This window comes from Populus alba, chromosome 1 (assembly GCF_005239225.2).
Source record: "Populus alba chromosome 1, ASM523922v2, whole genome shotgun sequence".
NCBI lineage: Eukaryota > Viridiplantae > Streptophyta > Magnoliopsida > Malpighiales > Salicaceae > Populus > Populus alba.
In genome coordinates this window covers 44923786-44950154 of record NC_133284.1, presented here as the reverse complement: position 1 = coordinate 44950154, position 26369 = coordinate 44923786, and the positions used below count along the sequence as shown (strand labels likewise).

The 26369-nt window shown below is 32.1% G+C and overlaps 3 protein-coding genes across 3 annotated transcripts; all 3 read right to left on the bottom strand.

Annotated features, from left to right (window-relative positions):
• Nucleotides 1–1215: 1215 nt before the first annotated feature.
• LOC118038207 (ethylene-responsive transcription factor 4) lies at nucleotides 1216–2400 on the bottom strand. Its single transcript, XM_035044529.2, has one exon. It carries the CDS (start codon nucleotides 2214–2216, stop codon nucleotides 1551–1553), a length of 666 nt encoding a protein of 221 aa, XP_034900420.1. The 5' UTR covers nucleotides 2217–2400; the 3' UTR covers nucleotides 1216–1550.
• A 14373-nt stretch (nucleotides 2401–16773) lies between these two features.
• Nucleotides 16774–18186, bottom strand: LOC118038218 (phenolic glucoside malonyltransferase 1). The gene has a single exon (XM_035044540.1). The coding sequence runs from the start codon at nucleotides 18184–18186 to the stop codon at nucleotides 16774–16776; it is 1413 nt and encodes a 470-aa protein (XP_034900431.1).
• A 2180-nt stretch (nucleotides 18187–20366) lies between these two features.
• LOC118038220 (phenolic glucoside malonyltransferase 1) lies at nucleotides 20367–21797 on the bottom strand. Its single transcript, XM_035044541.1, has one exon. The coding sequence runs from the start codon at nucleotides 21795–21797 to the stop codon at nucleotides 20367–20369; it is 1431 nt and encodes a 476-aa protein (XP_034900432.1).
• Nucleotides 21798–26369: the final 4572 nt, after the last annotated feature.

The window sequence follows — 26369 nt, the reverse complement described above, 5'->3', positions numbered from 1 at the left end:
GTGTGGTTAAAATACCGATTATTCAAGATTTAAAATTATTTTTTATTTAAAATTAAAATTTTAATATTTTTGAATTTTTTAATGTTTAGAATAATTTTTTTAAAAAACGTAACTACTCTTTTGCCCTTAATAAAGAAATATAAGTTATATAACAACTAACAAGGTAATCGAAGGTAGTTTCTGCTTCCGAGTGACGGTGGAGGGGCCTACGGGTGACGTAAACGGACAGATCTCTAACATACGCCTTGTATTACGCTACGCCTGCGCATCAAAATCAACACCCAGCTATCATGCCGGCGACATGCTGTTGGGCACTTGGATGTTGCTTACACATTCAAATAAGCAGCCAGCTAATAAATAATCAATAAATACTACATTTAAGACTGTCTAGTAATTTGTTTACCTTTTATATTACATTTAAATTTGCTTTTAAAAATATATTTTTGTTGTAAAAATATTAATTTAATACATTTTTTAATATTCATAAATGATTTTGATGTAGAGATTTAAAAAAATAAATTTAATTCTAATATATATATATATATATATATATATATATATATATATATATATATAGAGACCATATCATATTTGACAGCCTTATATATAAAATTACACAAAATGTTAAGAAAGTTACAAATTTCATTTCAAATAAGATATTTTAACTTCGGAGAGATTTCTGGTGGTATTTGGTAACTTCCCCGTGATTCTTAATAAATGAAAGCCGAAAAAGAAAATGTAAATATTAAAAAACCTAATGAACAGTTAAGACTTCTATAAGATTTTAGAACTTGTCGTACAGCTATATTTATTTTTATATTTCAGAAAGTGTTTTGAAAAAAATTTAAAATAAAAAAAATATTATTTTAATGTATTTATAAATAAAAAATATTTCAAAAAAACAAAAATATTAAAAAAAAAACATTTCCTTCGTGACCACTCTTCCAAAACTCCCAAACAGGCTAGTATGGCGTGAAGTAGAGAAATCCTAATGTATCGTTTTCAGACACCTCAGTTTGAGAAATCCTAATGTAACCTTCATTGGATCAAATGAAAACAGTTTTCCCTTCTTTTTTTCCATTCTTAATTATCTAGCAACGAATTAACTTCTACTAAAGCAATCCATCTCCCTAGCTCGACGGATTTTTTTGGTGGTGTTCTTGGTAAGCATTTGTGGATACAATAAACCAAACCTCTGCAGCAACCTCAGCTGGATGAGACGAGTATAAACTTTGAATTTTAATTAAAAGATTTGATTGATCATACATGACGAGCAACAATGGCAGTACGACCAGCATTTGAGAAACTCCTAGGATTTCCCAGATGCAAAAACAAGGACAACTTTCTAGATCGCCCCCGTTATCTCTCTCTATATACACAAAACATATGTCAGCTGCTTCTCTGTTTTTCCTCCCTTAATTAGCTCTACATCTTTCTCATTTCCGGTCGTACACAGGAAATTAACGAGAAAAAAAATCGACAAACACTAAAGCCACAAGACGACTTCAAAATAAGCTGTCCCCGTGAAAAAAAGAAACAAAACCACACAATCATGCGACTTCCGGTGGTGGGGGCAGGTTTAGATCAAGATCAAGTGATAATCCCTTGTTATCATGATGATGATCATAATCAAGGACTGATGATGAATCACTGTGGACCCCACCTCCATTCACCATCGCTGTCCGGTCAAACCTGCACATGTTAATATTATTCGCTATACTAATTTTGTCATTATTCTTCGCCTGTGCAAACGCGTCGAAAAAGAAAACTGGGCGCTGGGCAGCATGGAGTGGGAACCACGCGCCTCCAGGGAAACTAACCCCATCTGGGAACTGGTGGCGGGCGGTATTGCGGTGAGCACTGTTAAGGGTGAGATCGAGTGGTGGCGGAGGAGAAGCGGCGCGTGGGTGAGTTGGGGAGGAGGACTCGACAGTGCTGCTTTGGCTGGGACTGCGCGTTGGTATAGGAATAAGCTCACCGACTGTAGGGAAATTAGTTTTGGCTTTGGCTCCGCGAAATTCGCGAGCTGCCGCGTCATACGCACGCGCGGCCTCTTCAGCAGTATCAAAAGTGCCAAGCCACACCCTCGTTTTCTTGCCAGGGTCTCTGATCTCAGCTGCATAACGTCCCCAAGGTCTCTTTCTGACGCCTCTAAAACGGATCTCTGATCTGGGGCTATTTGGGTTGCTGCTGCTGGGTTTTTCTATGGGAGCCATTTTGGTGTTGAGAGGGCTTCCTGTTTCTACTTTTATCACAAAAATACAAATGGGATTCGTTTGATGATAAGGTGCGAGGATGGATGGGAAAGAAGCAGGGAGCTGGTTTATTTATAAAGCGGAGAAGCAGAGAGGAAGAGAGAGAAAGGCATGCTGCTTTTGGGGGCAGTTTGTTTGTGTTTTGTGTGTACATTCAAAGATAGGATATGTGGCTTCTCTTACACGAACAACTCAAGTGAGTTTTTGGGCCAATCAGATCTTGACACGTTAGGTTCTCTGAGAATGAGATACTACGAGTCCGTTTGAAAAGGAAAAAAATATATTCGGGAAGTACGTGATTAAATGTTTTATTTTAGAGTGTAAATGTTTTCGTTTTTTTTCGGGGAGGAATTGGGACTCCCATGTGATACTCATTAAAGTGGCTATTTAAAGGGTTGTCCTCACACATAAAGGTTTTCATGTTCATTACTATGGTCAAATACCATTTCTACTTCTTCTTTTCCATTATTGTTTTTGTGCATTGACTTTTCCTTTTTATGCAAATTAACCTCACTCAAGATTATTTTTGTTAATTTCTTTTAATATAAAAAGAAAGATGATTAATAGATGATAACCCTAATTGACTCGGGTTAACTTGACAAACATGTAGAATATTAAATAAGGATCCCTCGTGGAATGGAAAGAGAAAAGAACATAAAAATCAAGGCCTAATAACCTAACTTCAAATGATAAAATTTACACACAAAAAAAAAAACCTTGAATCAACCTGAATTCACTCTAGTAACTCTTCACCTGCAACATAAGATCATGATTAAAAAATTAATATACTAACAAATGACCTAGAGAAAAGTTAAGTTAAATAAAAAAAATATTGAGTTACCTCGGGTTAACCTAAATAATCCATGACCCGGGATAATTTAACTAACCTACGACCCAAGATAACCGTATAGAAAGGAAAAACATAAAAAATCAGAAAAGTTTAAGACTCAATAGCCTAATGTTAAAGTATAAGACTAAAAAAAATTAAAATAAAATCTAAATAACTCGGGTTAACTTGACTAAAAGGCTATTGAAAGAATAAGGACCAAAATTGGATAAAAAGTAAAATAAGATGTTGAGGGATAAAAAAAATTACAAAAAAAAATCATAAAAAATAGCAATTAAAACAATGAGGATCAAAATTAGATAATAAATGCATAAAAAAATATTGAGGGATAAAATAAATAACTAAAAAATTAAAAAAAGAATTAAAAGTAAAAATTAAAAGAATGAGAACCAAAAATAGATTAAAAAAATAAAATAAAATGTCGAGAAAAAAAATAAAAAAAGAAACGAATCAAGAAAAGGATTAAAAAAACAACAATCAAAACATTAAATATCATATTTGATATAAAAATTAAATAAAACCAAATGAAAATGAATGAAATTCAAAACAAATCAAAACCAATTAAAAGAAGGAAGACCACAATTAAGACAAATAAATAAATGGGAGGACAACTCTAAATTTTGGTTGACCTATCACGGATTTCAAAGAGATGAGAGATAAAAGAGAAGGGAGTAGAAAAAAATCTCGCTTGCGTTGAACTGATATAAATTGCACTACATGTGCCACTCATTAACCGTGCCACCACTGGATACTTTGGAAGACATGGTAGGTGAACCTTTTGGGCTGCTAAAAGATGCCGCATTTGCTGCCTAAAGAGAGCGAGTGAGGTACATTTGCTATCACATGCAATGTAGACGCCATCTACCTTTTCTTTATAATTATTTTTTTGTTAAAAATATAATTTGCCCCTAATTCAAATAAATCAGAACAGAAAAAATAGTATAAAAATACCAAAATGCCCTTTGAACCCTTCATTATTTTTTTTACTTGAAGGGAAATTAAGTAAATTTTTTATTTAAAAAAATTGAAATGAAGCGAGAGCCCCTCTCATACTTTAATTTTTGTTTTACTTTTTAAGGGTACTTTTGTCATTTAACTATGCAAAAATTTGATAAACCATTATACCCCCAGTTAATTTCATAAAACCAAATGAATCCCTGAAATAGACTATCTTACCCCATATAAAGGTCATTTCTTTTGTGTAATGAAGGGTAAATACATCATTGCACTGCAACAATTAATAATGCAAGGTGTCTTGTCCTATAATAAAAGATTAGTGCAATTTAGTGTATTTTTTTAATGGGAGTAATTACTTAGATTTATGTTTGCTTTTTATAATAACATTTTATAAGTGCACTATTCTTTTCTCTAAAATAAGGTTTTAACCTACTCCACTGTTTATTTTTATTTTCTTTTTATGCAAATTAACCTTATATGAATAGTAAAGCATATCTCTCTTCTTCTTTTTCTTTTTCATTTTATTTTCGTTTTTTTTTCATTGATTATTTTTCATTGTTTTTTCTTTAATATCATTCTTCAACTTTTAATTGATTTTGAATTGATCTTCATAATTGATTTTGGTTTGCTTTTTATAAGTTTATTGCAATTTCAAACAAATATCTCGATATTTGGTTTATGCTTGATATTGCAAGAGTCTACTTTTGTTATTATATAATTAAGTAAAAATATTTTTTTTAAATAAAGTTATTAAACCTAATAGAGTCCATGATCTGAGTTGGGATTTTGATGTTGGTATTTTTGTTGATAAACCATTATACAATCAATTAATTTCTTAAAACCAAATAAATTCTTGAAAAAGACCATCTTATCCCATATAAAGGTCATTTGTTTTGTGTAATGAAGGGTAAATACATCATTTCGTTGTAGCAATCAATAATGCAATGTGTCTTGCCCTATAATAAAAGATTGGTGGGGTTTAATGTTTTTTTTAATGGGAGTAATTACTTAGATTTGTGTTTTCTTTTCGTAATAACATTTCATAAGTGCACTATCTTCTTCGCTAAAATAAGATTTTAACTCACCTACTCTAATGTTATTTGTATTTTTTTTTCTTATGAAAATTAACCTTATATGAATAGTAAAGCATATCTCTCTTCTATTTTTTTCCTTTTATTTTTGTTTTTTTTTTCTTTGATTTTTTTTTTCCAATTTCATCATTCAAAATTTAATATTTAAATGATTTTGAATTGGTGTCTCAACATTTAATTGATTTTTTATTGGGTTTTCCCACTTTGCCCTTTTTTTTCCTTTCATTTCATTCTTTTTTTTTTCCTTGATTTTTTTTTCTAATTTTGTCCTTCAATATTAGGTTTGTATTAAGATTTTTTTATTTTTTTTTAATTTCATCCTTCAACTTTTGATTAATTTTAAATTGATCCTCATAATTGATTTCAGTTTGTTTTTTATGAGTTTATCGTAATCTCAAACAAATATCCTGATATTTAGTTTGTGCTTGATATTGCAAGAGTCTATTTTTGTTATTATATAATTAAGTGAAAATTATCTTGTTTTTTTTTTAAAAAAACAAAGTTATCAAACCTTGTAGTGTTTATGATCAGAGTCATGATTTTGACGGGTTAAGCAGCTAAATTTATGTCGATCCATTAAGTCACTATCTCAATATTAAAAACAAAAGGATGCCATTTTGATTATTTTTTTAGAAGAACAAACCACGCTTTTTAATTGTCACCCGGGTAGCCTTTAACCTCGCTAAATTGAATGTATCATGTTAGAAACACCCACAAGATTTAGCTTTAAACCCATGTTAGGTAACGAGTTCAATCAAAGATTCAAGGTTGACCTATCAAAACTAAATTTAATAATAATGTCATATACTTCCTTGCAACCTAAATATATATATATTTTTTTATCTAACCTGCAATGTAGCACATGCATGTAAATGAGTATATCTAAATTTTCATAAACAAACTTAGCAAGTGATGCATGATATTGTTTATGAAAAAAATATATCATTTTTTTATTTGTTTGATAAAAATATTTTTAATTAATTTATATATTAATCAAGGTTTAAGAATTCTATCTCGAAAATATTTTCTTTTAATATATGTACATCAAAAGTTATCTTTTCTTAGTGGGTTTTTTTCTTTATAAATTTGTTTCTAAGTGATGTGTGCATATTTGTGATTTTTATTTTTATTTTGAATTACCTAAAAATCCTAGTTATATATACATTGGTTTTAGTATGCTATATTAATTGAGATTAAGAATTCTCTCTAGAAAATATTTTCTTTTAGCATAAATACATCAAAAACTATCTTTTCTTAGTGGTTTTTTCTTTATAAATTTGTTCCTAAGTGATATGTGCATATCTGTGATTTTTATTTTAATTTTGAATTACCAAAAAATCCTTTTTATACTTTTCATAGTTATATGTAGATTGGTTTTAATATGGTTACTTGCATTGACTCAATAAAACTTTTTAGTAGGATTATTAAATTATACTTGGCTTCTGAGGTTCAATCTAGCTCAGGTTAGATTTTAAAGTAAAAAGATAGGAGTTGACATGTGAGACCAGGTCAATTTGATAGGTTCACAAATGATTCTATTAAACCGATCAAAACCTAGCTTGATTGTTTTTTTCTTTTGAAAAAATAAAATTTTAAAGATGACATTATTTTAACATTCTTTACAAACATTGAAACAAAAATGTTTTGAATTAACTCGGGTTTATCTACTGAACCCATAAATCGGGTTATGAACGTGGTTGGGTTTAAGAACTTCACTTTTTGAAATCTTTTTTATATTTAGTTATATGATACTAAGAACAAATATTTATAGTAAAGATAACGAATAAAATTATAGGCTCAAGTTAACCTAAATCAACCAGATTTTTTTGTTTTATAAAAAAGTCAAAATAATATCCTTTTGTTTTAGAAATGAATATAGGAAATATGTTTTTGATTGAATTTTTCCCCGAGTTCACCGAAACATCGGTCTATTTTCATGATTTAGATGAGAGGTTTATCTAAGTGTCCTAAGTTTTTTTAGAAATTGCTTTTTTTTTATTTTTTTTATATATATTTTGTTTTCAATTCTCAATTTTATATTTTTAGAGCTTGATTCCATGAGGTTTGACAATTATTAGTTTTTTTTTTATCTATTATGTTGAGTTGTTGATTTTTTTCATTCTTTAAAATACAATGAAATGTATTAATATTATTTTTTTATGCTATAAAGAAATTGACTCGGTCCGGGTAAAGCACGACCAACAAATTTAGTTAAATACAATATCTAATTATTTTTTTTGTGTAAAAGTTAAAAAGCCGTTGAGATGCTAACCGACAACATTATGATTCTATCAATGCCATAGAATTACTCTCGATTAATTATATCGTGCATGATAAATTTATTTGTTTCTTATCTTTCTTCTCTGAACGGTGAATTTTCTAATAATTTTTTTTTTAAAAAATAGGTGTCATTAAAAGTTCATTCAAAAGTCCTTGAATTTTAAATTATTTCAATTATAGTATCTGTTTTTTTATTCAACTACAGTACGAAAAAACACCACATTCTAGTAAAATAAAAGCCACCACATATCCTGCTCCTAAATAGTAGTATAGTTATCATTATTTTTTAAAATATTTTTTAATTTAAATTATATTTAAATAATATTTTTTTTAAAAAATATTTTTAAAATTAATATATTAAAATGATCTAAAAATAATAAAAAATATTATTTTAAAAAAAAAATTTAATTTTTAATTTATTTTTAAATACAAAAAAACAAACCAGAGATAATTGAATTATTCAACTGTAAATGAACTAGTCATAAAATAATAAAAAAATTTACACCTCTGAAAAGGGATAAATCAACTTACTAATTTGCAGAGCCCTCTGCTTTTTTTTTTTTTTTTTCAAATTAAAAACAAATAATTACAGACACAAAGAGCTCGCGTAACCCGACTCACGTGTGTTATCCAAACTGCAACGAAATCGAGAAAGGGTAACACGTGCATAAGAGCGTGGGTTGTATTAAGGCAACAAATTGTACTTGTTAGCCAAGGGCGTTTGAAGCACGCGCAAAACACGTGGTACTGTGGCTCCCATTATTTTATTGAGCTAATTGATTGTGAACCAAGGGAGGGCTCAGTCAACGAAGTGTGTATAAATAGGGCCGCCGCCCTTACCGCAACTTAATAATTATAGCAACATTTGTTTGTTCTCTTGCGTGTATCTGCTCCTCTATAAATTCACGCCGCCTCTTTATATATCTGCCGCCACGTAGCCACATCACGCTATGGTGGCAGGCGGAGTTTGGCTTCTTTATTTTAAGACTTCCTCTTCTTCTGTTTTTTTTTTTTTTTTTTTTTTAAAAACATGCTAGTTCCCTTCACAAGGATATAAAAAAGAATAAAATCTGCTACTGAATGAGTGGACTTCACTAGTGTCATCCATGTTTTTAAAACCTGAATTGGTTGATTCAAAACTGGATCAGATGGAGTTCAAAAAAATAATAATAATAAAAAAAATTTAGCGTGACTCGGCAACCCGGTTATAAACCCGTTGACTTTTATTTTTTTTACTAAAATAATATTATTTTGATTTTTTTCTTAAAATTTTTTTTTGACCCGGGCCAACCCGGTTGCCTCGCCTAAACCCTGATGACCCGGTCAAAAAACCAGGAACCCGAGCCTTGCACCGGGCTGGGTCCTTAAAACTATAGCATCATCCATATTTTATTTTATTGTGCATATTTTTTTCTTTTTCTTTTTTTTTTAATTATAAATTATAAATCTTGATTTTGAATTATAATTTAAAATTATTTTTATAAATACTTATAATAAAAATAGTTTAAATGGCTTTAAGTATATTTGATAAACAAATTCACTTAAGATATTTTTTTTAAAGTGTGTTTGTTTTTGTGTTTAAAAAATATTTTTCAATTTTTTTGCTTCAATTTATTTTTTAATGATTTTAAATTATTTTTATGTGTATATGTTAAAAATAAATTTAAAAAAGTTAAAAAAAATAGTATTTTAATTTTAAACGATAAATATTTTGAAAAAGCAATCATTACCATAATCTCAAACACCGTCTATATTTAAACTTTTGATTAAGTAAAATTTGGAGTCAATTTTGTAATAATCCTTAGATTTGAGTCAAAAGTTGTTCAAACTAAATATATTTATGATTTTTATTTGATTCAAAATCAAAAGTTAAAAAACTTAAATCAATTTGTATAAATCATATGGGTGAGCAAAAAAATCAAAAAACCAATTAAACCAAGACAACCGGAAAAACAATAATTGAAAAAACTAAATCGAACCCAAATTGAAAAAAAAACCGAGTCAAACTGAAAAAATCGAGCCAAATTGATCCAAACAAAAAAAACAGAGCTAGATCGAAAAAACCGAGCCAAACCGGAAAAAACCGAGCCAATACCAATCCAAACCGAGCCAAAATCGAGCCAAACTGAAAAAAAAAATCGAGCCAAATCTATTAGCATGGTCCTTTCCACTAGAATCATTCGTTTCCATATATATATTTGTTATTTATGTCAAGAAAACAGCTGTAAATATTTATGTAATCATAGTGTAATTAGCTTTCTATAATTAGGCTGAAATTATAGTTAGTAGTAGTAGATTTTATGGAATTTAAATCAAAATTCTTCCTATTTAATGAAAGAGACTCTCATGAAGAGAGATTATTCAGCCAAATCAACATGGTATCAGAGCTATACTTTTGAATTTACATTCCATTGTCTTGCCTTAGTTTTTTTTTTTTCTTAGGTTTTCTTGATTGAGTTTTGGTCAGTCCTAGATACATAGGGCTCTTGGTTTTTTTTTTTTTTTTTTTTGGATTTTCTTTGATTCTTGGTTATCTTTTGGGTTTTGGATTTTCTTTGATTCCTCTTGTTTTGGTTTGTCAAGACAATGACATCAAATAATTCTGATTTGACTAGTTTTTGATTCACTAAAAAGAATTATTTTGCATGGGAATTTCAATTTCAAGTATTTTTCACGGGGAAAGAATTATGGGGTCATGTGGATGGCAGTGATCCAACCCCTATTGATTTTACAAAGTTGCTTCAATAAAAGGTCAAGGATGCTCGGGTAATGTCTTGGATTTTAGGGTCTGTTGATCCTCTTATTGTTCTTAATCTAAGGCCATATAAAACAACAAAAACCATGTGGGAGTACCTGAAGAAGGTTTACTATTAAGACAACAATGCTAGACGTTTTCAATTAGAAAATAATATCTCTAATTATTCTCAATCCAATCTTTCCATTCAGGATTATTACTTTGCTTTTCAGAATTTATGGGCAGAATGTACTGATATTATTTATGCCAAAATACCAGCTAAATCTCTCTCTGTTGTTTAACAGGTTCATGAGCAAAGCAAACGAGATTAATTTTTAATGAAATTGCAATCTGAATTTGAGATTACACACTCAAATTTAATGAACAGAGATCCTTTTCCCTCCTTGGATGTTTGTTTTGGGGAATTATTGCGCGAAGAGTAGCGTCTCCTTATACAAGGCATTTTCAAGTAAGACAATTCACCTGCAGTTGCTTTTATGGCTTAAGGAAAAGGAAAGGGTTGGAATATGAGCAATATACAGTGTTATAGCTGCAAAGAATATAGACACATTGTTAACAATTGTAGAAAAAAAATTCTGCAATTATTGCAAATAGCAAGGCCATATTAGCAAAGAGTGCCCCACTCATCCTCAAAACCGTATAATAAATACTTTTCAAACTGTGGTGTCTGACAATTCATCTACGACAGCTGCATCCGATACTCTTACTCCTAAAATGGTACAACATATGTATCTTACATCCTTTTCAGCATTGGGGCTACAGGATAATACTTCCAATTCTCAATTTTGGCTTGTTGATTTTGCTGTCTGAAATCATATGAACAACTCATCTAATATGCTTAAAAATATGCGTGAGTATTATGGTTCATCACAAATTCAGGTTGCTAATGGTGGTCATATACCCATTACTAAGGTTGGAGATATCACTCCAACTTTTAAGAATGTTTTTGTATCACCAAAGTTGTCTACTAGTATTATTTCGGTTGGTCAATTGGTGGATGATAACTGTGATGTGCATTTTTCTCGTAATGGTTGTCTTGTGCAGGATCAGGTGTTGGGGAAGGTAATCGCGAAGGGGCCTAAAGTTGGAAGATTATTTTCGATGTATTTTTCCATTCCTCATTGTATATCTTTTGCTTGTACAACTATTCAAAATAAGAGTGAAGTATGGCACAAACGTTGAGGCCATCCAAATTCTGTTATTTTTTTTCTCAATTGTTGAATTCTAGTTTGTTGGGAAATAAAACTCAATTTTCTTCTCATGATGTTCTTTTTAATTGTTCTACATGTAAATTAGGCAAGAGTAAAACTCTTCCTTTCCTTTCTCATGGCAGTCGTGCTACAAAATGCTTTGATATTATTCATAGTGATGTTTGGGGTCCTACACCAATTATTTCTCATGCTCATTAAAAGTACTTTGTGACATTTATTAATGATTACAGTCGGTTTACTCGGGTGTATTTCCTTCGTTCCAAATCTGAGGTCTTTTCTGTTTTCAAGTCATTTTTTTACCTATATTGAGACTTAATTTTCTACTGGTAAGGTATTAAGATTTGATTTGGGTTGGGAATATATGTCACATGAATTTCATGATTTTTTTATAGCAAAAATGTATTGTCTTGCATTGTTCTTGTCCATATACACCACAACAAAATAGGGTTGCTGAGCGTAAGAATCGTCATCTTTTGGATATCACCAAAACCTTATTGATCGAGTCTTCTGTACCATCTAAATTCTGGATTGAAGCCTTGTCTACTGTAGTTTATTTAATTAATTGATTGCCATCACAGGTGTTAAATTTTGATTCCCCATACTATCATCTACACCATAAGTCTCCTAGCTATCATGACTTACATACTTTTGGTTGTGTTTGCTTTGTTCATTTGCCTTCTCATGAATGACACAAACTTTCTGCTCAGTCTGCTAAATGTGTCTTTTTAGGTTATAGTATTTCTCACAAAGGTTTTGTTTGTTATGATCTAAGCTGTAGCAGATTTTGTATTTCTAGAAATGTTGTATTATTTGAAAATCAATATTTCTTCCCTACTCATGTTGCATCTTCCTCTATTGCTCCTATTCTTCCTCATTTTGAGGATGTGTCATCTTTTGAGTAGTTCAAGCCTGGAATTATGTATGAAAGATGTCAACCAACTTTGCCACTTATCGAGACTGACCCGTCATCTGATACTGCTCCTGAGATTGCTTCTAAGCCTTCTACTTATCAGCATGCTCTTTGCTGCTCTATGAGAGCATCTCATCCTTCTGATCGGTATGGTTTTTCTGCTACTCTATGCATTATTATTGTTCCATTATATTACTCATAAGCTGTATAGCATGAGTGTTGGCAGAAAGCCATGCAAGAGGAATTTCAAGCTCTTCAGGATAATCATACATGGGATCTTGTTTCTTGTCCTCCAGCTGTTAAGCCCATTGGCTGTAAATGAGGTACTCGATTAAGCTTCGCTCTGATGGAACTCTAGATCAATATAAAGCACGGTTGGTTGCCCTTGAAAATAAACAAGAGTATGGTGTGGACCATGAGGAGACTTTTGCTCCTTTAGTCAAAATGACTACAATGCGCACTATTATTGCCATTGTTGCTTCCTAGGGTTGGCCATATCATCAAATGGACGTAAAAAATGCTTTTTTTTTTTCATGGTGATCTTAAAGAGGATATTTATATGGCTCCTCCACCTGGTTTGTTCTCATCATCTACATTAGTTGTGTGTAAGTTAAAGCGGTCCTTGTATGGTTTGAAACATGCTTCCCGAGCATGGTTTGACAAGTTTCGCACAACCTTACTTCGCTTCTCTTTTGTGTAAAGCAAATATGATTCCTCTTTAATTCTTTGCACGACATCTACTGGTTTTGTTCTCCTCCTTGTTTATATTGATGACATTGTCATTACAGGCATTGATTCTTTATTGATTAGCAACCTTCAACACCATCTTCAGGATTGCTTTCACATGAAGGATCTTAGTTCTCTTACTTACTTCTTAGGATTGGAAGTTCATTCTTCTTCTTCTGGTGTATTTGTGCATCAACATAAATATGCTTAGGACTTGTTTGCCTTGGCTGGTCTTCAAGATTCTTCTTCGGTGGATACTTTTTTGGAGGTGAATGTTAAGTTTCGATGTGATGACGTGGATCTTTTGCCTAATCCAACTATATATCGGCAATTAGTTGGCAACTTGAATTATCTAACTATTATTCGGTCTGATATCTCTTTTGTTTAGTAAGTTAGTCAATTTATGCAATCTCCTCGTCATTTACATTTGGTAGCTGTTCGTCATATTATTCAATATCTACTTGGCTCTTTTAGCCATGACCTGTTCTACCCTGCTAATTCTTTTATCCGTCTTGTTGCTTTTAGTGATGCTAATTGGGCAAGATGTCCCGATACACGTCGCTTTGTCATAGGTTGGTGTATGTTTCTTGGTGATCCCTTGAAATTTTTTCAAAAATGTGGTTCGATAACACTCTCAAACACATTATAAGAGCTCATTTAGTATTATGGTGATAATTGCTTTTCACTTAAAAATACATCAAAATAATTGTTAGCTAAAAAAACTATAATTTTAAAACCCAATCCAACCCAAAACTAGAATGGGCCGAGTTTATAAAAACACAAGGGAAAAAAAGAAGAAGAAGCTAAGGCTCCGTTTGTTTGCAGGAAAGTGAATTCCGGGAAAGTATTTTCTGATGTTTGGTAGTGTTATGGAAAATGAACTGGAAAACACTTTCCAGTGTTTGGTTATGTCATGAAAAATGAGCTGGGAAATAACTTATTAATATTTTATTTTTTCTCAAGTTTATTAAAATAATGAGGAACAAATCTTACAAATTAAAAAGTTGAATGATAATGAAATTAAAAAAAAAAAATATAATTTCATAAATTATCTCAAAATAAAACAAATAATAATCAAAATAATAGGGATCAAATCTAAAAAATTAAAAACAAAATGAAAAATGAAGAAATTAAAAATAATAATAATCAACATTTCATAAATTATTTCAAATAAAATAAGTAACAATCAAAAGAATGAGGATCAAATTTGATAAATAAAAAATTTCAATAAAAAATGATAAGAAAAAAGCAAATAGCAATTATAAAAATAAGAACCAAAGTTAATATAAAAATAAAATTTTAAGAGATGAAATTGAAAAATAATATTGCAAAACAAAATATATATACACAATCAAAAGTTTGAGGATCAAATTTGATATAATCAGCAAATAATGACATTTCTAAATTTTTTCACAACTTCCGGAAAGTGTTTTCCCCTCAAATTTTTCAGGAAAAACACTTTCCTGAAAACCAAGCCAAATTTTCCCTTTACTGGAAAGTGTTTTCCATTGATCAACTTTCCTACTGGCAAACAAACACAAGAAAGTTTGGAAAGTGCTTTCCTGGAAACCACTTTCCGGAAAACAAACACAGCTAAAAGGAAAACACTTTCCTGAAAACCAAGTCATTTTTTTTTTTACTAAAATTAATTGAAAGTGTTTTCCATTGACCGGAAAGTGTTTTTCGTTGACTAGAAAGTGTTTTTCGCTGACCGGAAATTGTTTTTTTCGTTGACCAACTTTCTAAAACAAACAAACACAGAAAAGTTTGAAAAATAATTTTTCAAAAATTACTTTCCAGAAAACAAACAAGGCCTCAAACCACTTTCAATCTATCACTCCTCGTCATGAACAGCGAGGAGACAAGAATCACGTGGAACGCGTAATTCGAGGACAAGCGTCTCTATCACCAATCAGAATAAATATGGGCGGCGGTGGCGTCGTTTAAACGGCGGTTAAGACGGAATAGTTTTAGGAAGCACCTCGCTTTCTGTGTGACGCGTGAAGTCAGCCGCCGTTTGTTTGTCTTCTGTTGGTAAAAACAGTTCAAAATAGATGACGGCAGCTAAACAACATTTGTGTTTTATTGTGGGCCTCCTCTTTCTTCTCGCCGCGTGTGTAGGATGGGTCTGAATCTGCATGGAAGTTGCTGATCCTTCGAAGGGGTCCAGTTAGATCTAACGGTGGATAGGTGAGGTTTTAAATTGCTGTGATCTGGACACGTGTTGGGGAAAATAATAGCAGTGATCGAAATACAGGATTGGTAGGCAGAATCAGGCATCCGCCTATCAAGATTCAAGGACAAAGGTTTGCATTCCATCCAAACTTTTTCCACAAAGTTTTTGTCTGCTACGCCGACACCTTTGTGTTGGATTTTGGAGTGTTTTCTCAAAATTACACAGTTTTTTTTTTTTTTTAACAGGCTTGCATCATTCTTGTTAGATTTTCTTTCAGGTTTTCTATTAGCTGTAAGATTTTTATTTTGTTCTTTTTAAGTGGAGCTTTTATTAAATCTTCTGGAATAAAATAAAGACTTTAATGTAAGTTTTCTAATCTTGCTCTTAATAGTGTGTATATATATATATATATATATGTAAATATCAATCTTTTTAATAAATATTTGGATTTCTTTTCTAAATCTTGTTATACACTGAAATTAACCAAACATTTATGAAATTTAGGTCAGAAAAAACAAGCCAAACTTGATTACAATAGTTAGTGAATGTAAGTAGTTTTTGTGAGGCAGTAGAAACAAGAAAACACAATTAAAAATAAAAAATAAAAAATAAAAAATAAAAAATAAATTTAATTTTTTTAAACACTAATTTTTTGAATAAAATATAATTAAAAATAAAAAATATAATTTTTTTATTTTACTAGGTTGGACCTGGTTCAATGCATTTAGTTCTGGTCCGGATCGGTAAACACTAGTTTTTTTTTAAAAAAACACAATTATAAAAATAACAAAAAACTATTTTTTATTTTACTAGTTAGACCCAGTTAAATATATTTAGCTCTAAATAGACCCGATCCAACCCGGTCCAGCCAAATCAGTGAAGAGTGATACACTTTCCACAGGAAGAAGAGGAAAGCAACATTGAGTTGCTTTTAACGACTTTGTATTTTAAATACAATTAATGATAGGATGCATGAACAATAAATCAAGTTTTACTCGTTATTTAATAAAAAGTTTTTGTTATTTACTTAAAAAATAGTAGCAACCACGCAGATAATATAATGTGCTTGAAACAGATGGAGTAGAGAAAGTGGTAAGTTAACTATTTATTAATGCTTTTCCTATTTAAAAAAAGACAAAGGCAAAAAAAAAAAAAGAAAAAGAAAAAAAGAAGACAAAGGATCGCAATCAAATCAAACACAACAAGAGCAAAAGCATACCATAAACAAAAAGCAGAGTACAGTAAAGAAATAACAAGTAAGAAAAGGGAGATAAAGCTTACAATATTTAAATCCAAGCATAAAACAAATTGACTAGTAGAAATGAGGCAAAGCCAAGGGAGAACATAGAGAACCAACACAGCAAGTGTCCATTGAATAGTAACATGGAGAGCTCTCAAATATTAGTGAAGGAAAACAAATTCCAAGCCATGATATTCATCTAGGATAGTCTCCTTAACCACAAAAAAAAAAAAAAAAAAACACCAAACTAGGTAATTGATAATACCTTCTCACACAGAAAACCTTCTCTTCTTTCTTTTCATTGAATTTGCTTGAATGGCTAAACTTATACGCCAGTAGAGAAAAAAGAAGCAAAAGATTCCATTTCAGGCCTCTTCAAAGCCACGCCAATTTCAGTCCTTCGGTCACTTCCATTTCCAATATCCAACACTGAAAACGCTCCAGTTCTATCTATGGATGTGAGCTCCACCTTCTCGACATTTCCCCATCCAAAATCCGTGGTGTAAAATTCCAATCCGGTCGATCCAGCAACACTAACTAGTTGCACTTCTGGTCCCAAACTTAACAACTTCTCAAGCCTCTCATTTGCACCTTCAAAGAGTCCCTCCTCCAATCCCCTTATGGAAGCGCTAAGCTTCTCGGCTATAATAGCTAATCCATTTTCCTGCATAAAATCTCTGGCTTTACAAACAAAGTGATGAACCACAACAGTGTCACCAAAATGATTTGGTGGAAGAGGAGGGTCTAAACGACTTCTACAGTCCGCTGACCACGAAAAGTAAACCTCTCTGTCGGCATCTCCTCCTCTTGCTTTGACAAGACAGATCGATACATAAGAGCATGCCAGAACATAAGTGGAGAGATTAAGTCGTTTTGTAGGGTCTGTTGCTTCCGGGTGATAACGCAACACGCTTTCTCTAAGCTTCTTAATGACTTCACTAGATAAATGAAAGTTTGCTCTAAGCAAGTTAGGTTGCACTTCAAGTTTCGGCAACGGCTTCACACTCTTTGGGTTCGAGTCTGAACCTGATTCGAACCGTTTCCCCATGGTTGCCCACAAGTTAATGTACGCCTCCTCCAAACCTTTGGAGTCTTGGATACTTTTCCATTCAAAACTTGGGTTGATTTCTGCTGGCAATAAACATGGGGCTTCACCTTTTTCGACAATAAATTTGCATGTATAAGCCCAAGCTCTGAGGAACATAGATGCGCTTTTCCCGTCAAATATTGCATGGTGCGTTGCCATACCAATGCAAAAGCCTTTGTTGGGAAATAATGTTACTTGTAATGCCAATAATGGTGACCTAGTTTCAGTTGCGACGAAATGGGGAGCATAAGGATGTGATTCAACAGCTTCATGGATTCCATTGCCTATAAGGCGATCGAAATCACCATTACACTCGGCAAGTGTAACTGAAACGGAATCGTTTTTAGGATGGTAAACAAAGAACGGTCTGGAGGATTCAGGGGGCCATGTTAGGCTGCCGACGATAGGGAGGAAGTGGAGGAGTGCATGGGAAAGTGATTGTTTGAGACTGGGGAAAATTACAGAGTGAAAGAAGGTAGGGTTTGAATCAGTAAGTTTGAAGAAGCAGAGGCACTCAGACGGAGGAAATCTGAGATATGTCAGTTCAAAAAAAGTAGGAGAGAGTATTGTTTCGGTGGCTGACTTGGTATGGTCATAAGCGGCAGCCACATCGCAGATATCAAGTATCTTTACAGAGTTCGGTGATGCCATCGAGATAGCTATAGTGAGAGAATGAGAGAGAGATTGAGAGTGGGATATGTTTTTTTCGTTTCAGCTCTTGCTCCTTTAATAGAACTCGGCAACCAATAGTTTTCAGATTGATCGAAATGAGCCATTTCTGTGCAAAGAAAAACACAAAAGGAAAGTAGCTGAGCCTGCTCCTTAATTATCATATGTTCTTCTTCTCGTTTTGACTGATTGGTAATAGATGAGCTTGATCCTTATCATTATGTTCTTCTCCTCGTTTTGACTGATTGGTATTTCTCTCCAGTCATCCATAATAGCTGAGCTTGATCCTTATCATGATGTTCTTCTTCTCGTTTGGACTGATTGGTAACTAGGTTTTTTTTTTTTTAATAAATTCTTGTAAAATAAATTATTTTTTGATGTTTAATATTTGATAATGTTATGAAAATTAAGTTAAAGAATACTTTCCGGTATTTAGTTATGTAATAAAAAATACTTATTAATATTTTATGGATGTGAGCTCCACCTTCTCTACATTTCCCCATCCAAAATCCGTGTTGTAAAATTTTAATCCGGTCGCTCCAGCAACATCCATACATTGAAAATAAATATGATTTGATAAAATAATTATATTTTATGCTATAATATTTAAATTAAAATATTATTGATTAATGAATAATAATTACACTAAAAAATTAGTTATTAAAATATTAAGTTAAATCACTCATCACTTTCTTAATATTTAAAAGATTATGATAGGTACTAAGCCATTATACTTGATCTTTAAATATAATTCAATTAATTGTTGAATTGATAATAATTTAATTTGTTTAATTTGTTTAATTTAATTTTATTTAGGATTGTGATTTATATTTAAACCAACTTATTAGAAAATCTAATGAGTATACACATAATAACCATAGGTAAACAATTAACCTGGGATGATTAATTAAATTTGACTTGATTATAAATAAGTTTTAGAAATTAAGCAGTAGAATGTAATTTATACATGAAATTATAATTCTAGACCTAGATAAATCAAGTAGAGACTTGATCGAATAAATTTCTAAAATTTTCCTGAAATAATATATATAATATTATCTAGGGGAAAAATTGATATTTTACCATTAATAGGGTTTTCATATTTTTCTATAAATAAAATGTTATGTCTCACATTTTATGTACAATAAATAGTATAGTACAAAACACATGAAAAACACATAAAAAGCTAGCAATTAAAGTCATATCCATCTCTCTCTCCTAAAAAGATTCAAAAGATTTCTCATTGATGGTTAATGTGGATTACCGTTAAATGCCAAACATTTGGATGACTTAAAGTTTACAACAACCCATACTTGAAGTAATTACTCAAAGCCTAAAAAAGAACATATGATCTTCAAGAAATATTTGTATAAACCCTCAACAACTCTAAATCTGTCTAGCAAAGTTCTTGGGTTTTCTTTAAAAAACAATTATTGTTTTTGTTGTCTATATGTGTTTTGAAATACCTAGCAATGGTATCATAGCATGCAAAAATTATTTTTAAAAATTTTCTCTCTTGATTTTTTTTTAAAAAAGTCTCGATTACTGTTCCAGTCATATTTGGCTAAATTTTCTAGATCTGGCTAGGAAACTCATAATTTTTTTTTTAAAATTAGCATTTTGTGGCTGAGAAAGCCATTAGTGGTGGTGAACATTACTCGCACTACTAGCATGGCTGGCTATGCTTCGTGTATAGGCAGCACGCTGCTAGCAACGAGGCATTATAAATAACTTAATACATAGCAGAGGAGATGGATAGAACCTATTAAAGATTATGATTGTGTTATAGGTTGTCATTCGAGAAGAGCAAATATAGTCGTAGATGCTTTTAGCAAAAAATAAAAAAAGACTATGATGGGAGAATCAGTAGAATGAAATAAAGGAACCATGATAGAGTTAAAGAAGAATGATGTTTAGTTAAAAGTAGGGTAGGAAGGGTCTTTATTGACGTAGCTAAAAGTATGATTTATGCTTCAAAACAAAAACAAAGTATAAGAAGCTTAATGATTAGTATTTAAAAATATATTTTTATTAAAATTTTATATTATTATTTTGTACTATTAAAAAATTCCATTAAAAAAAATCAATGCAGTCTAGAAATAAAGGTCGTATAAGACAAAGATCTTAAAAAATATTTCTTTTCATAATACTTCCTATGATTTTTATAGCCTAGGCATAACTTTTACGCCATTAGAGAAAAAAGAAGCAAAAGATTCCATTTCAGGCCTCTTCAAAGCCACGCCAATTTCAGTCCTTCGGTCACTTCCATTTCTAATATCCAACACTGAAAACGATCCAGTTCTATCTATGGAAGTGATCTCCACCTTCTCGACATTTCCCCATCCAAAATCCACGTTGTAAAATTCCATTCCGGTCGATCCAGCAACACTAATTAGTTGCACTTCTGGTCCCAAACTTAACAACATCTCAAGCCTCTCATTTGAACCTTCAATGAGTCCCTTCTCCAATCCCATTATGGAAGCGCTAAGCTTCTCGGCTATAATAGGTAATCCATTTTCCTGCATAAAATCTCCGGCTTTACAAACAAAGTGATGAACCACAGCAGTGTTACCAAAATGATTTGGTGGAAGAGGAGGGTCTAAACGACTTCTACAATCCGCTGACCACGCAAAATAAACCTCTCTGTCGGCATCTCCTCCTCTTGCTTTGACAAGACAGATCGATACATAAGAGCATGCCAGAACATAAGTGGAGAGATTAAGTCGTTTTGTAGGGTCTGTTGCTTCCGGTTGATAACGCAACACACTTTCTCTAAGATTCTTAATGACTTCACTAGATAAATGAAAGTTTGCTCGAAGCAAGTTAGGTTGCACTTCAAGTTTCGGCAACGGCTTCACACTTCTTGGGTTCGAGTCTGAACCTGATTCTAACCGGTTCCCTATGGTCGCCCACAAGTTAATGTACGCCTCCTCCAACCCTTTTGAGTCTTGGATACTTTTCCATTCAAAACTTGGGGTGATTTCTCCTGGCAGTAAACGTGGGGCTTCACCTTTTTCGACAATATATTTGCTTGTATAAGCCCAGGCTCTGAGGAACATAGATGTGCTTTTCCCGTCAAATATTGCATGGTGCGTTGCCATACCAATGCAAAAGCCTTTGTTGGGAAAGAATGTTACTTGTAAAGCCAATAATGGTGACCTAGTTTCAGTTGCGACGAATTGGGGAGCATAAGGATGTGATTCAACAGCTTCATGGATTCCATTGCCTATAAGGCGATCGAAATCACCATTACACTCGGCAAGTGTAACTGTAACGGAATCTTTATTAAGATGGTAAACAAAGAACGGTCTGGAGGATTCAGGGGGCCATGTTAGGCCGCCGACTATAGGGAGGAAGTGGAGGAGTGCATGGGAAAGTGATTGTTTGAGACTGGGGAAAATTACAGAGTGAAAGAAGGTAGGGTTTGAATCAGTAAGTTTGAAGAACCAGAGGCATTCAGATGGAGGAAATCTGAGACCTGACAGTTCAAAAAAAGTAGGAGAGAGTATTTTTTCGGTGGCTGACTTGGTAGAGTCATAAGCGGCAGCCACTTCGCAGATATCAAGTATCTTTACAGAGTTCGGTGATGCCATAGAGATAGCTAGAGTGAGAGAATGAGAGAGAGATTGAGAGTGGGGTATGTTTTTTTCGTTTCAGCTCTTGCTCCTTTAATAGAACTCGGCAGCCAATAGTTTTCAGATTGATCGAAATGAGCCATTTCTGTTCCCAGAAAAAAAACAAAAGTAGCTGAGCTTGATCCTTATCATGATGTTCTTCTTCTTGTTTGACTGATTGGTAATAGCTGAGCTTGATCCTTATCATGATGTTCTTCTTCTCGTTTTGACTTATTGGTAAGTAGGTTTTTTTTTTTTAATAAATTTTTAAAAAGTAAATTATTTTATGATATTTGATATTTGATAATATCATGAAAATTAAGTTGAAGAACACTTTCCGGTATTTAGTTATGTAATGAAAAATAAACTTATTAATATTTTTTTTTTAAGTTTATTAAATAATAAGAAACAAATCATACAAATTAAAAAGTTGAATAAGAATGAAATTGAAAAAAAATAATTTAATTTCATAAATTATCTCAAATAAAATAAATAAAAATAAAAATAATGGAGATCAAATCTTACAGATAAAAAAAAATTAAAAGATGATGAAATTAAAATAATAATAATAATAATTTCATAATTTATTTCAAATAAAATAAGTAACAATAAAAAGAATTAGGACTAAAATTGATAGATAAAAAATTTCAATTAAAAAAATGATAAAAAAATAAATAACAATTATAAAAATTGTTGTTACTCAATTTTGGACCTCACGTGCTAGAGACAGTGTATACCTCTTTCGAACCAAGTGCAGGAGTGTAGCTCATGTTTGCTGGAAAATTGACAAAAGCAGAGATGAAAGAAATGTTTTTCGAATGTTGTTTAGCTGTTTTCTACTCTCTTTATCCTCCCAATTTGCTACTAAAAACGTCAAGTTTTCTAGACTGATTAAGAGTCTTCATAATGCTAAATTCATTTTTTTTATTTGGTTTTTAAGGTTGGATAAATCCCTCAAAATTTACACTAAAAAAATAATGATTCTGCTGCTGTCGTAATTTTTTTGTTCCAACTTAAGCTTTAATTCTGACTTGGTTTCGTACGATATCTGACCATCCTAGCTATATTCTCTCACTTATGACATGTTGAAAAATTGACCTACACCTTTAATAGGTCCTAGGGATTATTGTTTTTAGGGCAGATTCTTAGTCAGATTTGGATGCTCAGCGTTGTCAGATCAAGAACCTTTTTTACCATCAGATTACTACCACATTTTGTTCTCTAAAATGATTTTATTTCACTTCAACTCCTTCATCAAAGTTGTAGTCCTAGACATGTAGATAAATTTGAGCTTTTGAATAGCTTGATTTCAATATCAGAAGCTCAAGATATTCTCGTTTGAATATCTAACGTGAAGACGGAGAATTTTGTCGCAAAAAGGATCCTCAACCGAGTTTTTCACTAAAAAAAATATTTCTGTCAAGAATTTGTTGATTTGTTCTTAGATCATACTCTCAGTCATATCAGGATTCTCGGTATTTGTCAGTTTCTAAATTAGACCCGGAGATCTTTTTTCACCAAACAAATTACTACCACATTCTGTTCTCTAAAACGATTTTATCTCACTTCGACTCCTTCATCAAAGTTGTAGTTCTAGAAATGTAGATAAATTTAGCCTTTTGAATCGCTTGATTTCAATATCATAAGCTCAAGATATTCCCATTTGAATATCTAACGTGAAGATAGATAATTCTGCAGCGAGAAGGATCCTAACCCGAGTTTTTGCACTAAAAAAAACTATTTTTTTCACAAATTTGTTGATTTGTTCTTAGATCATACTCTCAATCATACCAGGATTCTTAGTATTTGTCAGTTTCTGAATTAGACCCGGAGATCTTTTTTGACCAACCAGATTACTGCCACATTCTGTTCTCTAAAACGATTTTAGCTCACTTTGACTCCTTCATAAAAGTTGTAGTCCTAGACATGGAGATAAATTTGGGCTTTTGAATCACTTGATTTCGATATCAGAAGCTCAAGATATTCTCATTTGAATATCTAACGTGAAGATAGAGAATTCTGCTGCGAGAAGGATCTTGACCCGAGTTTCGCAATAAAAACTCTATTTCCATCACAAATTTTATTGATTTTTTCTTAGATCATACTCTCAGTCATATCAGGATTCTTGATATTTGTCAGTTTCTAAATTAGACCCGGAGATCTTTTTTGACCAACCAGATTACTGCCACATTCTATTCTCTAAAACGATTTTATCTCACTTTGACTCCTTCATCAAAGTTATAGTCCTATAAATGTAGATAAATTTGGGCTTTTGAATCGCTTGATTTCAATATCATAAGCTCAAGATATTCCCATTTGAATATCTAACGTAAAGGTAGAGAATTCTATCGCGAGAAGGATCCTGACCCGAGTTTTTGCACTAAAAAAACTATTTCCATCACAAATTTGTTGATTTGTTCTTAGATCATACTCTCAATCATACCAGGATTCTCGATATTTGTCAGTTTTTGAATTAGACCCGGAGATCTTTTTTGACCAACAGATTACTGCCACATTCTGTTCTCTAAAATGATTTTATCTCACTTCTACTCCTTCATAAAAGTTGTAGTCCTAGACATGGAGATAAATTTGGACTTTTGAATCACTTAATTTTGATACCAGAAGCTCAAGATATTCCCATTTGAATATCTAACGCGGAGATAGAGAATTCTGCTGCGAGAAGGATCCTGACTCGAGTTTTGCACTAAAAACTCTATTTCCATCACAAATTTTATTGATTTGTTCTTAGATCATACTCTCAGTCATATCAGGATTCTCAGCATTTGTCAGTTTTTGAATTAGACCCAAAGATAATTTTGACCAACCATATTACTGCCAGATTCCGTTCTCTAAAACGATTTTATCTCACTTCGACTCCTGCATTAAAGTTGTAGTCCTGGATGCGTAGATAAATTTGGGCTTTTGAATCACTTGATTTTGATATCAGAAGCTTAAGATATTCCCGTTTGAATATGTAACATGAAGGCAGAGAATTCTGTTGCGGGAAGGATCTAGCCAAGTTCGCGGGACTGATTTCGAAGGAATTTTTTTGGACCAAGGACTGAATCAAAAAGTGCTAAAATGAGGGATTTAATTGAAGAAGGATATGGAAAGCTGGAGAGGGGGGCTGGATCATCATAAATGACAAGATTTTTACCACATCGAATAAGGAAAATAAGACTTTGCAGCATGCACCTTTACCCATCTGATTTCTTTCCTTTTTTCTCTGCAAATTCCTGCTGTTTTCCTTTATCATCACGCCTAATTTTTGGAGTTGAAGACCATGTTTTTATTTCCTCATTTCAAAGGGAGCAGCTGACCCTATGGAAGGAAAGAAAAGAGCCACACTATCCTCTAAAACTAGAAAGAAATCAGATGTGAGCACAAAATCAAAATCAGAATATTGCAGTTCCTTTTTGCATTTTTTTACTACAAATTAGTAGGGATTTGCATCCTAGAATTAATGCATTAAATCTTTCCTAAATAGAGATATGTTAGACTATATATAAGCCCTTCTAATGACCTAAAAAAAAAGAAAGAAGAAGAGCACAAAAGAATAGAAAACTGGAGAGTAAGGAGTAGAAAAAAAAAACACAGCAAAAGAGAGACAAAAAAAAAAAATGCAAGAGAGACAGAGTAAAAAAAAGCGCAGTAAATAGAAGGAGTTTCTTTCTTGCATTCGGGTGTTATTGTGAGGAAAGAGGAGATAAAAAAGACAAGAAGGAAAGGGAGATTTGTTGCTAAACCTTGACAGGAACGTTCGCTTGGTTTTCCATTTCATCTTCTGCAGAAAAAGTGTTGAGACCTGCAGGTATAAGTCTTAACTTTCTCCTCCTTTGCTGCCTTTAAATTTGCTGTGTTGACATTTTAAAAACCTGTTTTGTCTTTGCTTTGCACATTCTTTTTCAATTTTAGACTACAATGAACGCTTTCCTTTTGTTGTTCTTGACATTTTAAAAACCTATTTCTTTTTTTTTTTCTTTTCTTTCTTTCACTGGTTCACAAGGAACCATGAGAGGGGGGCTGTTGTTTCTTCATCATCAGCTCCCTTTTCTGTTTGTTTTTTTTTCTCCTTGCTTCTTGAGAGATTAGCCGGCCATGGTTTTTGTTTTTCCTATATACATGAATAGAGCATGCTTTTTTTTTTTTCTTTTTTTCTTTCTTGTTGTTTGTGTGGGGGAGTTAAAGCAGGTTTTAGTTGTATCAAAAAAGGGGTTTGTGGGTATAAACATTGTCACTAGAATGGGTTTATGGGGGATGAACACTGTCATTAAATTCTGGTTTCAAAGTCTTGGCTCCCTCATGCGCATGTTTTATTTCTCTCTAGTTATGATTTTTGTTTTAAGTTGCTTTAAGCTTTCTTAAATTTTAGAATATATGTGACGATTGGTTACCTTTTATTGCAATTTTTGTATTTAATTGCGATGCTTGTGATATTTGTTTTTAAATATTTTCTTGTATGTTGCATATGACCAATACCCTAACATGTTTTGAATGTTCTTTTTATATATAAAAAAACAAATATTGGAAGTTTTGAAAATATGTTTTCGC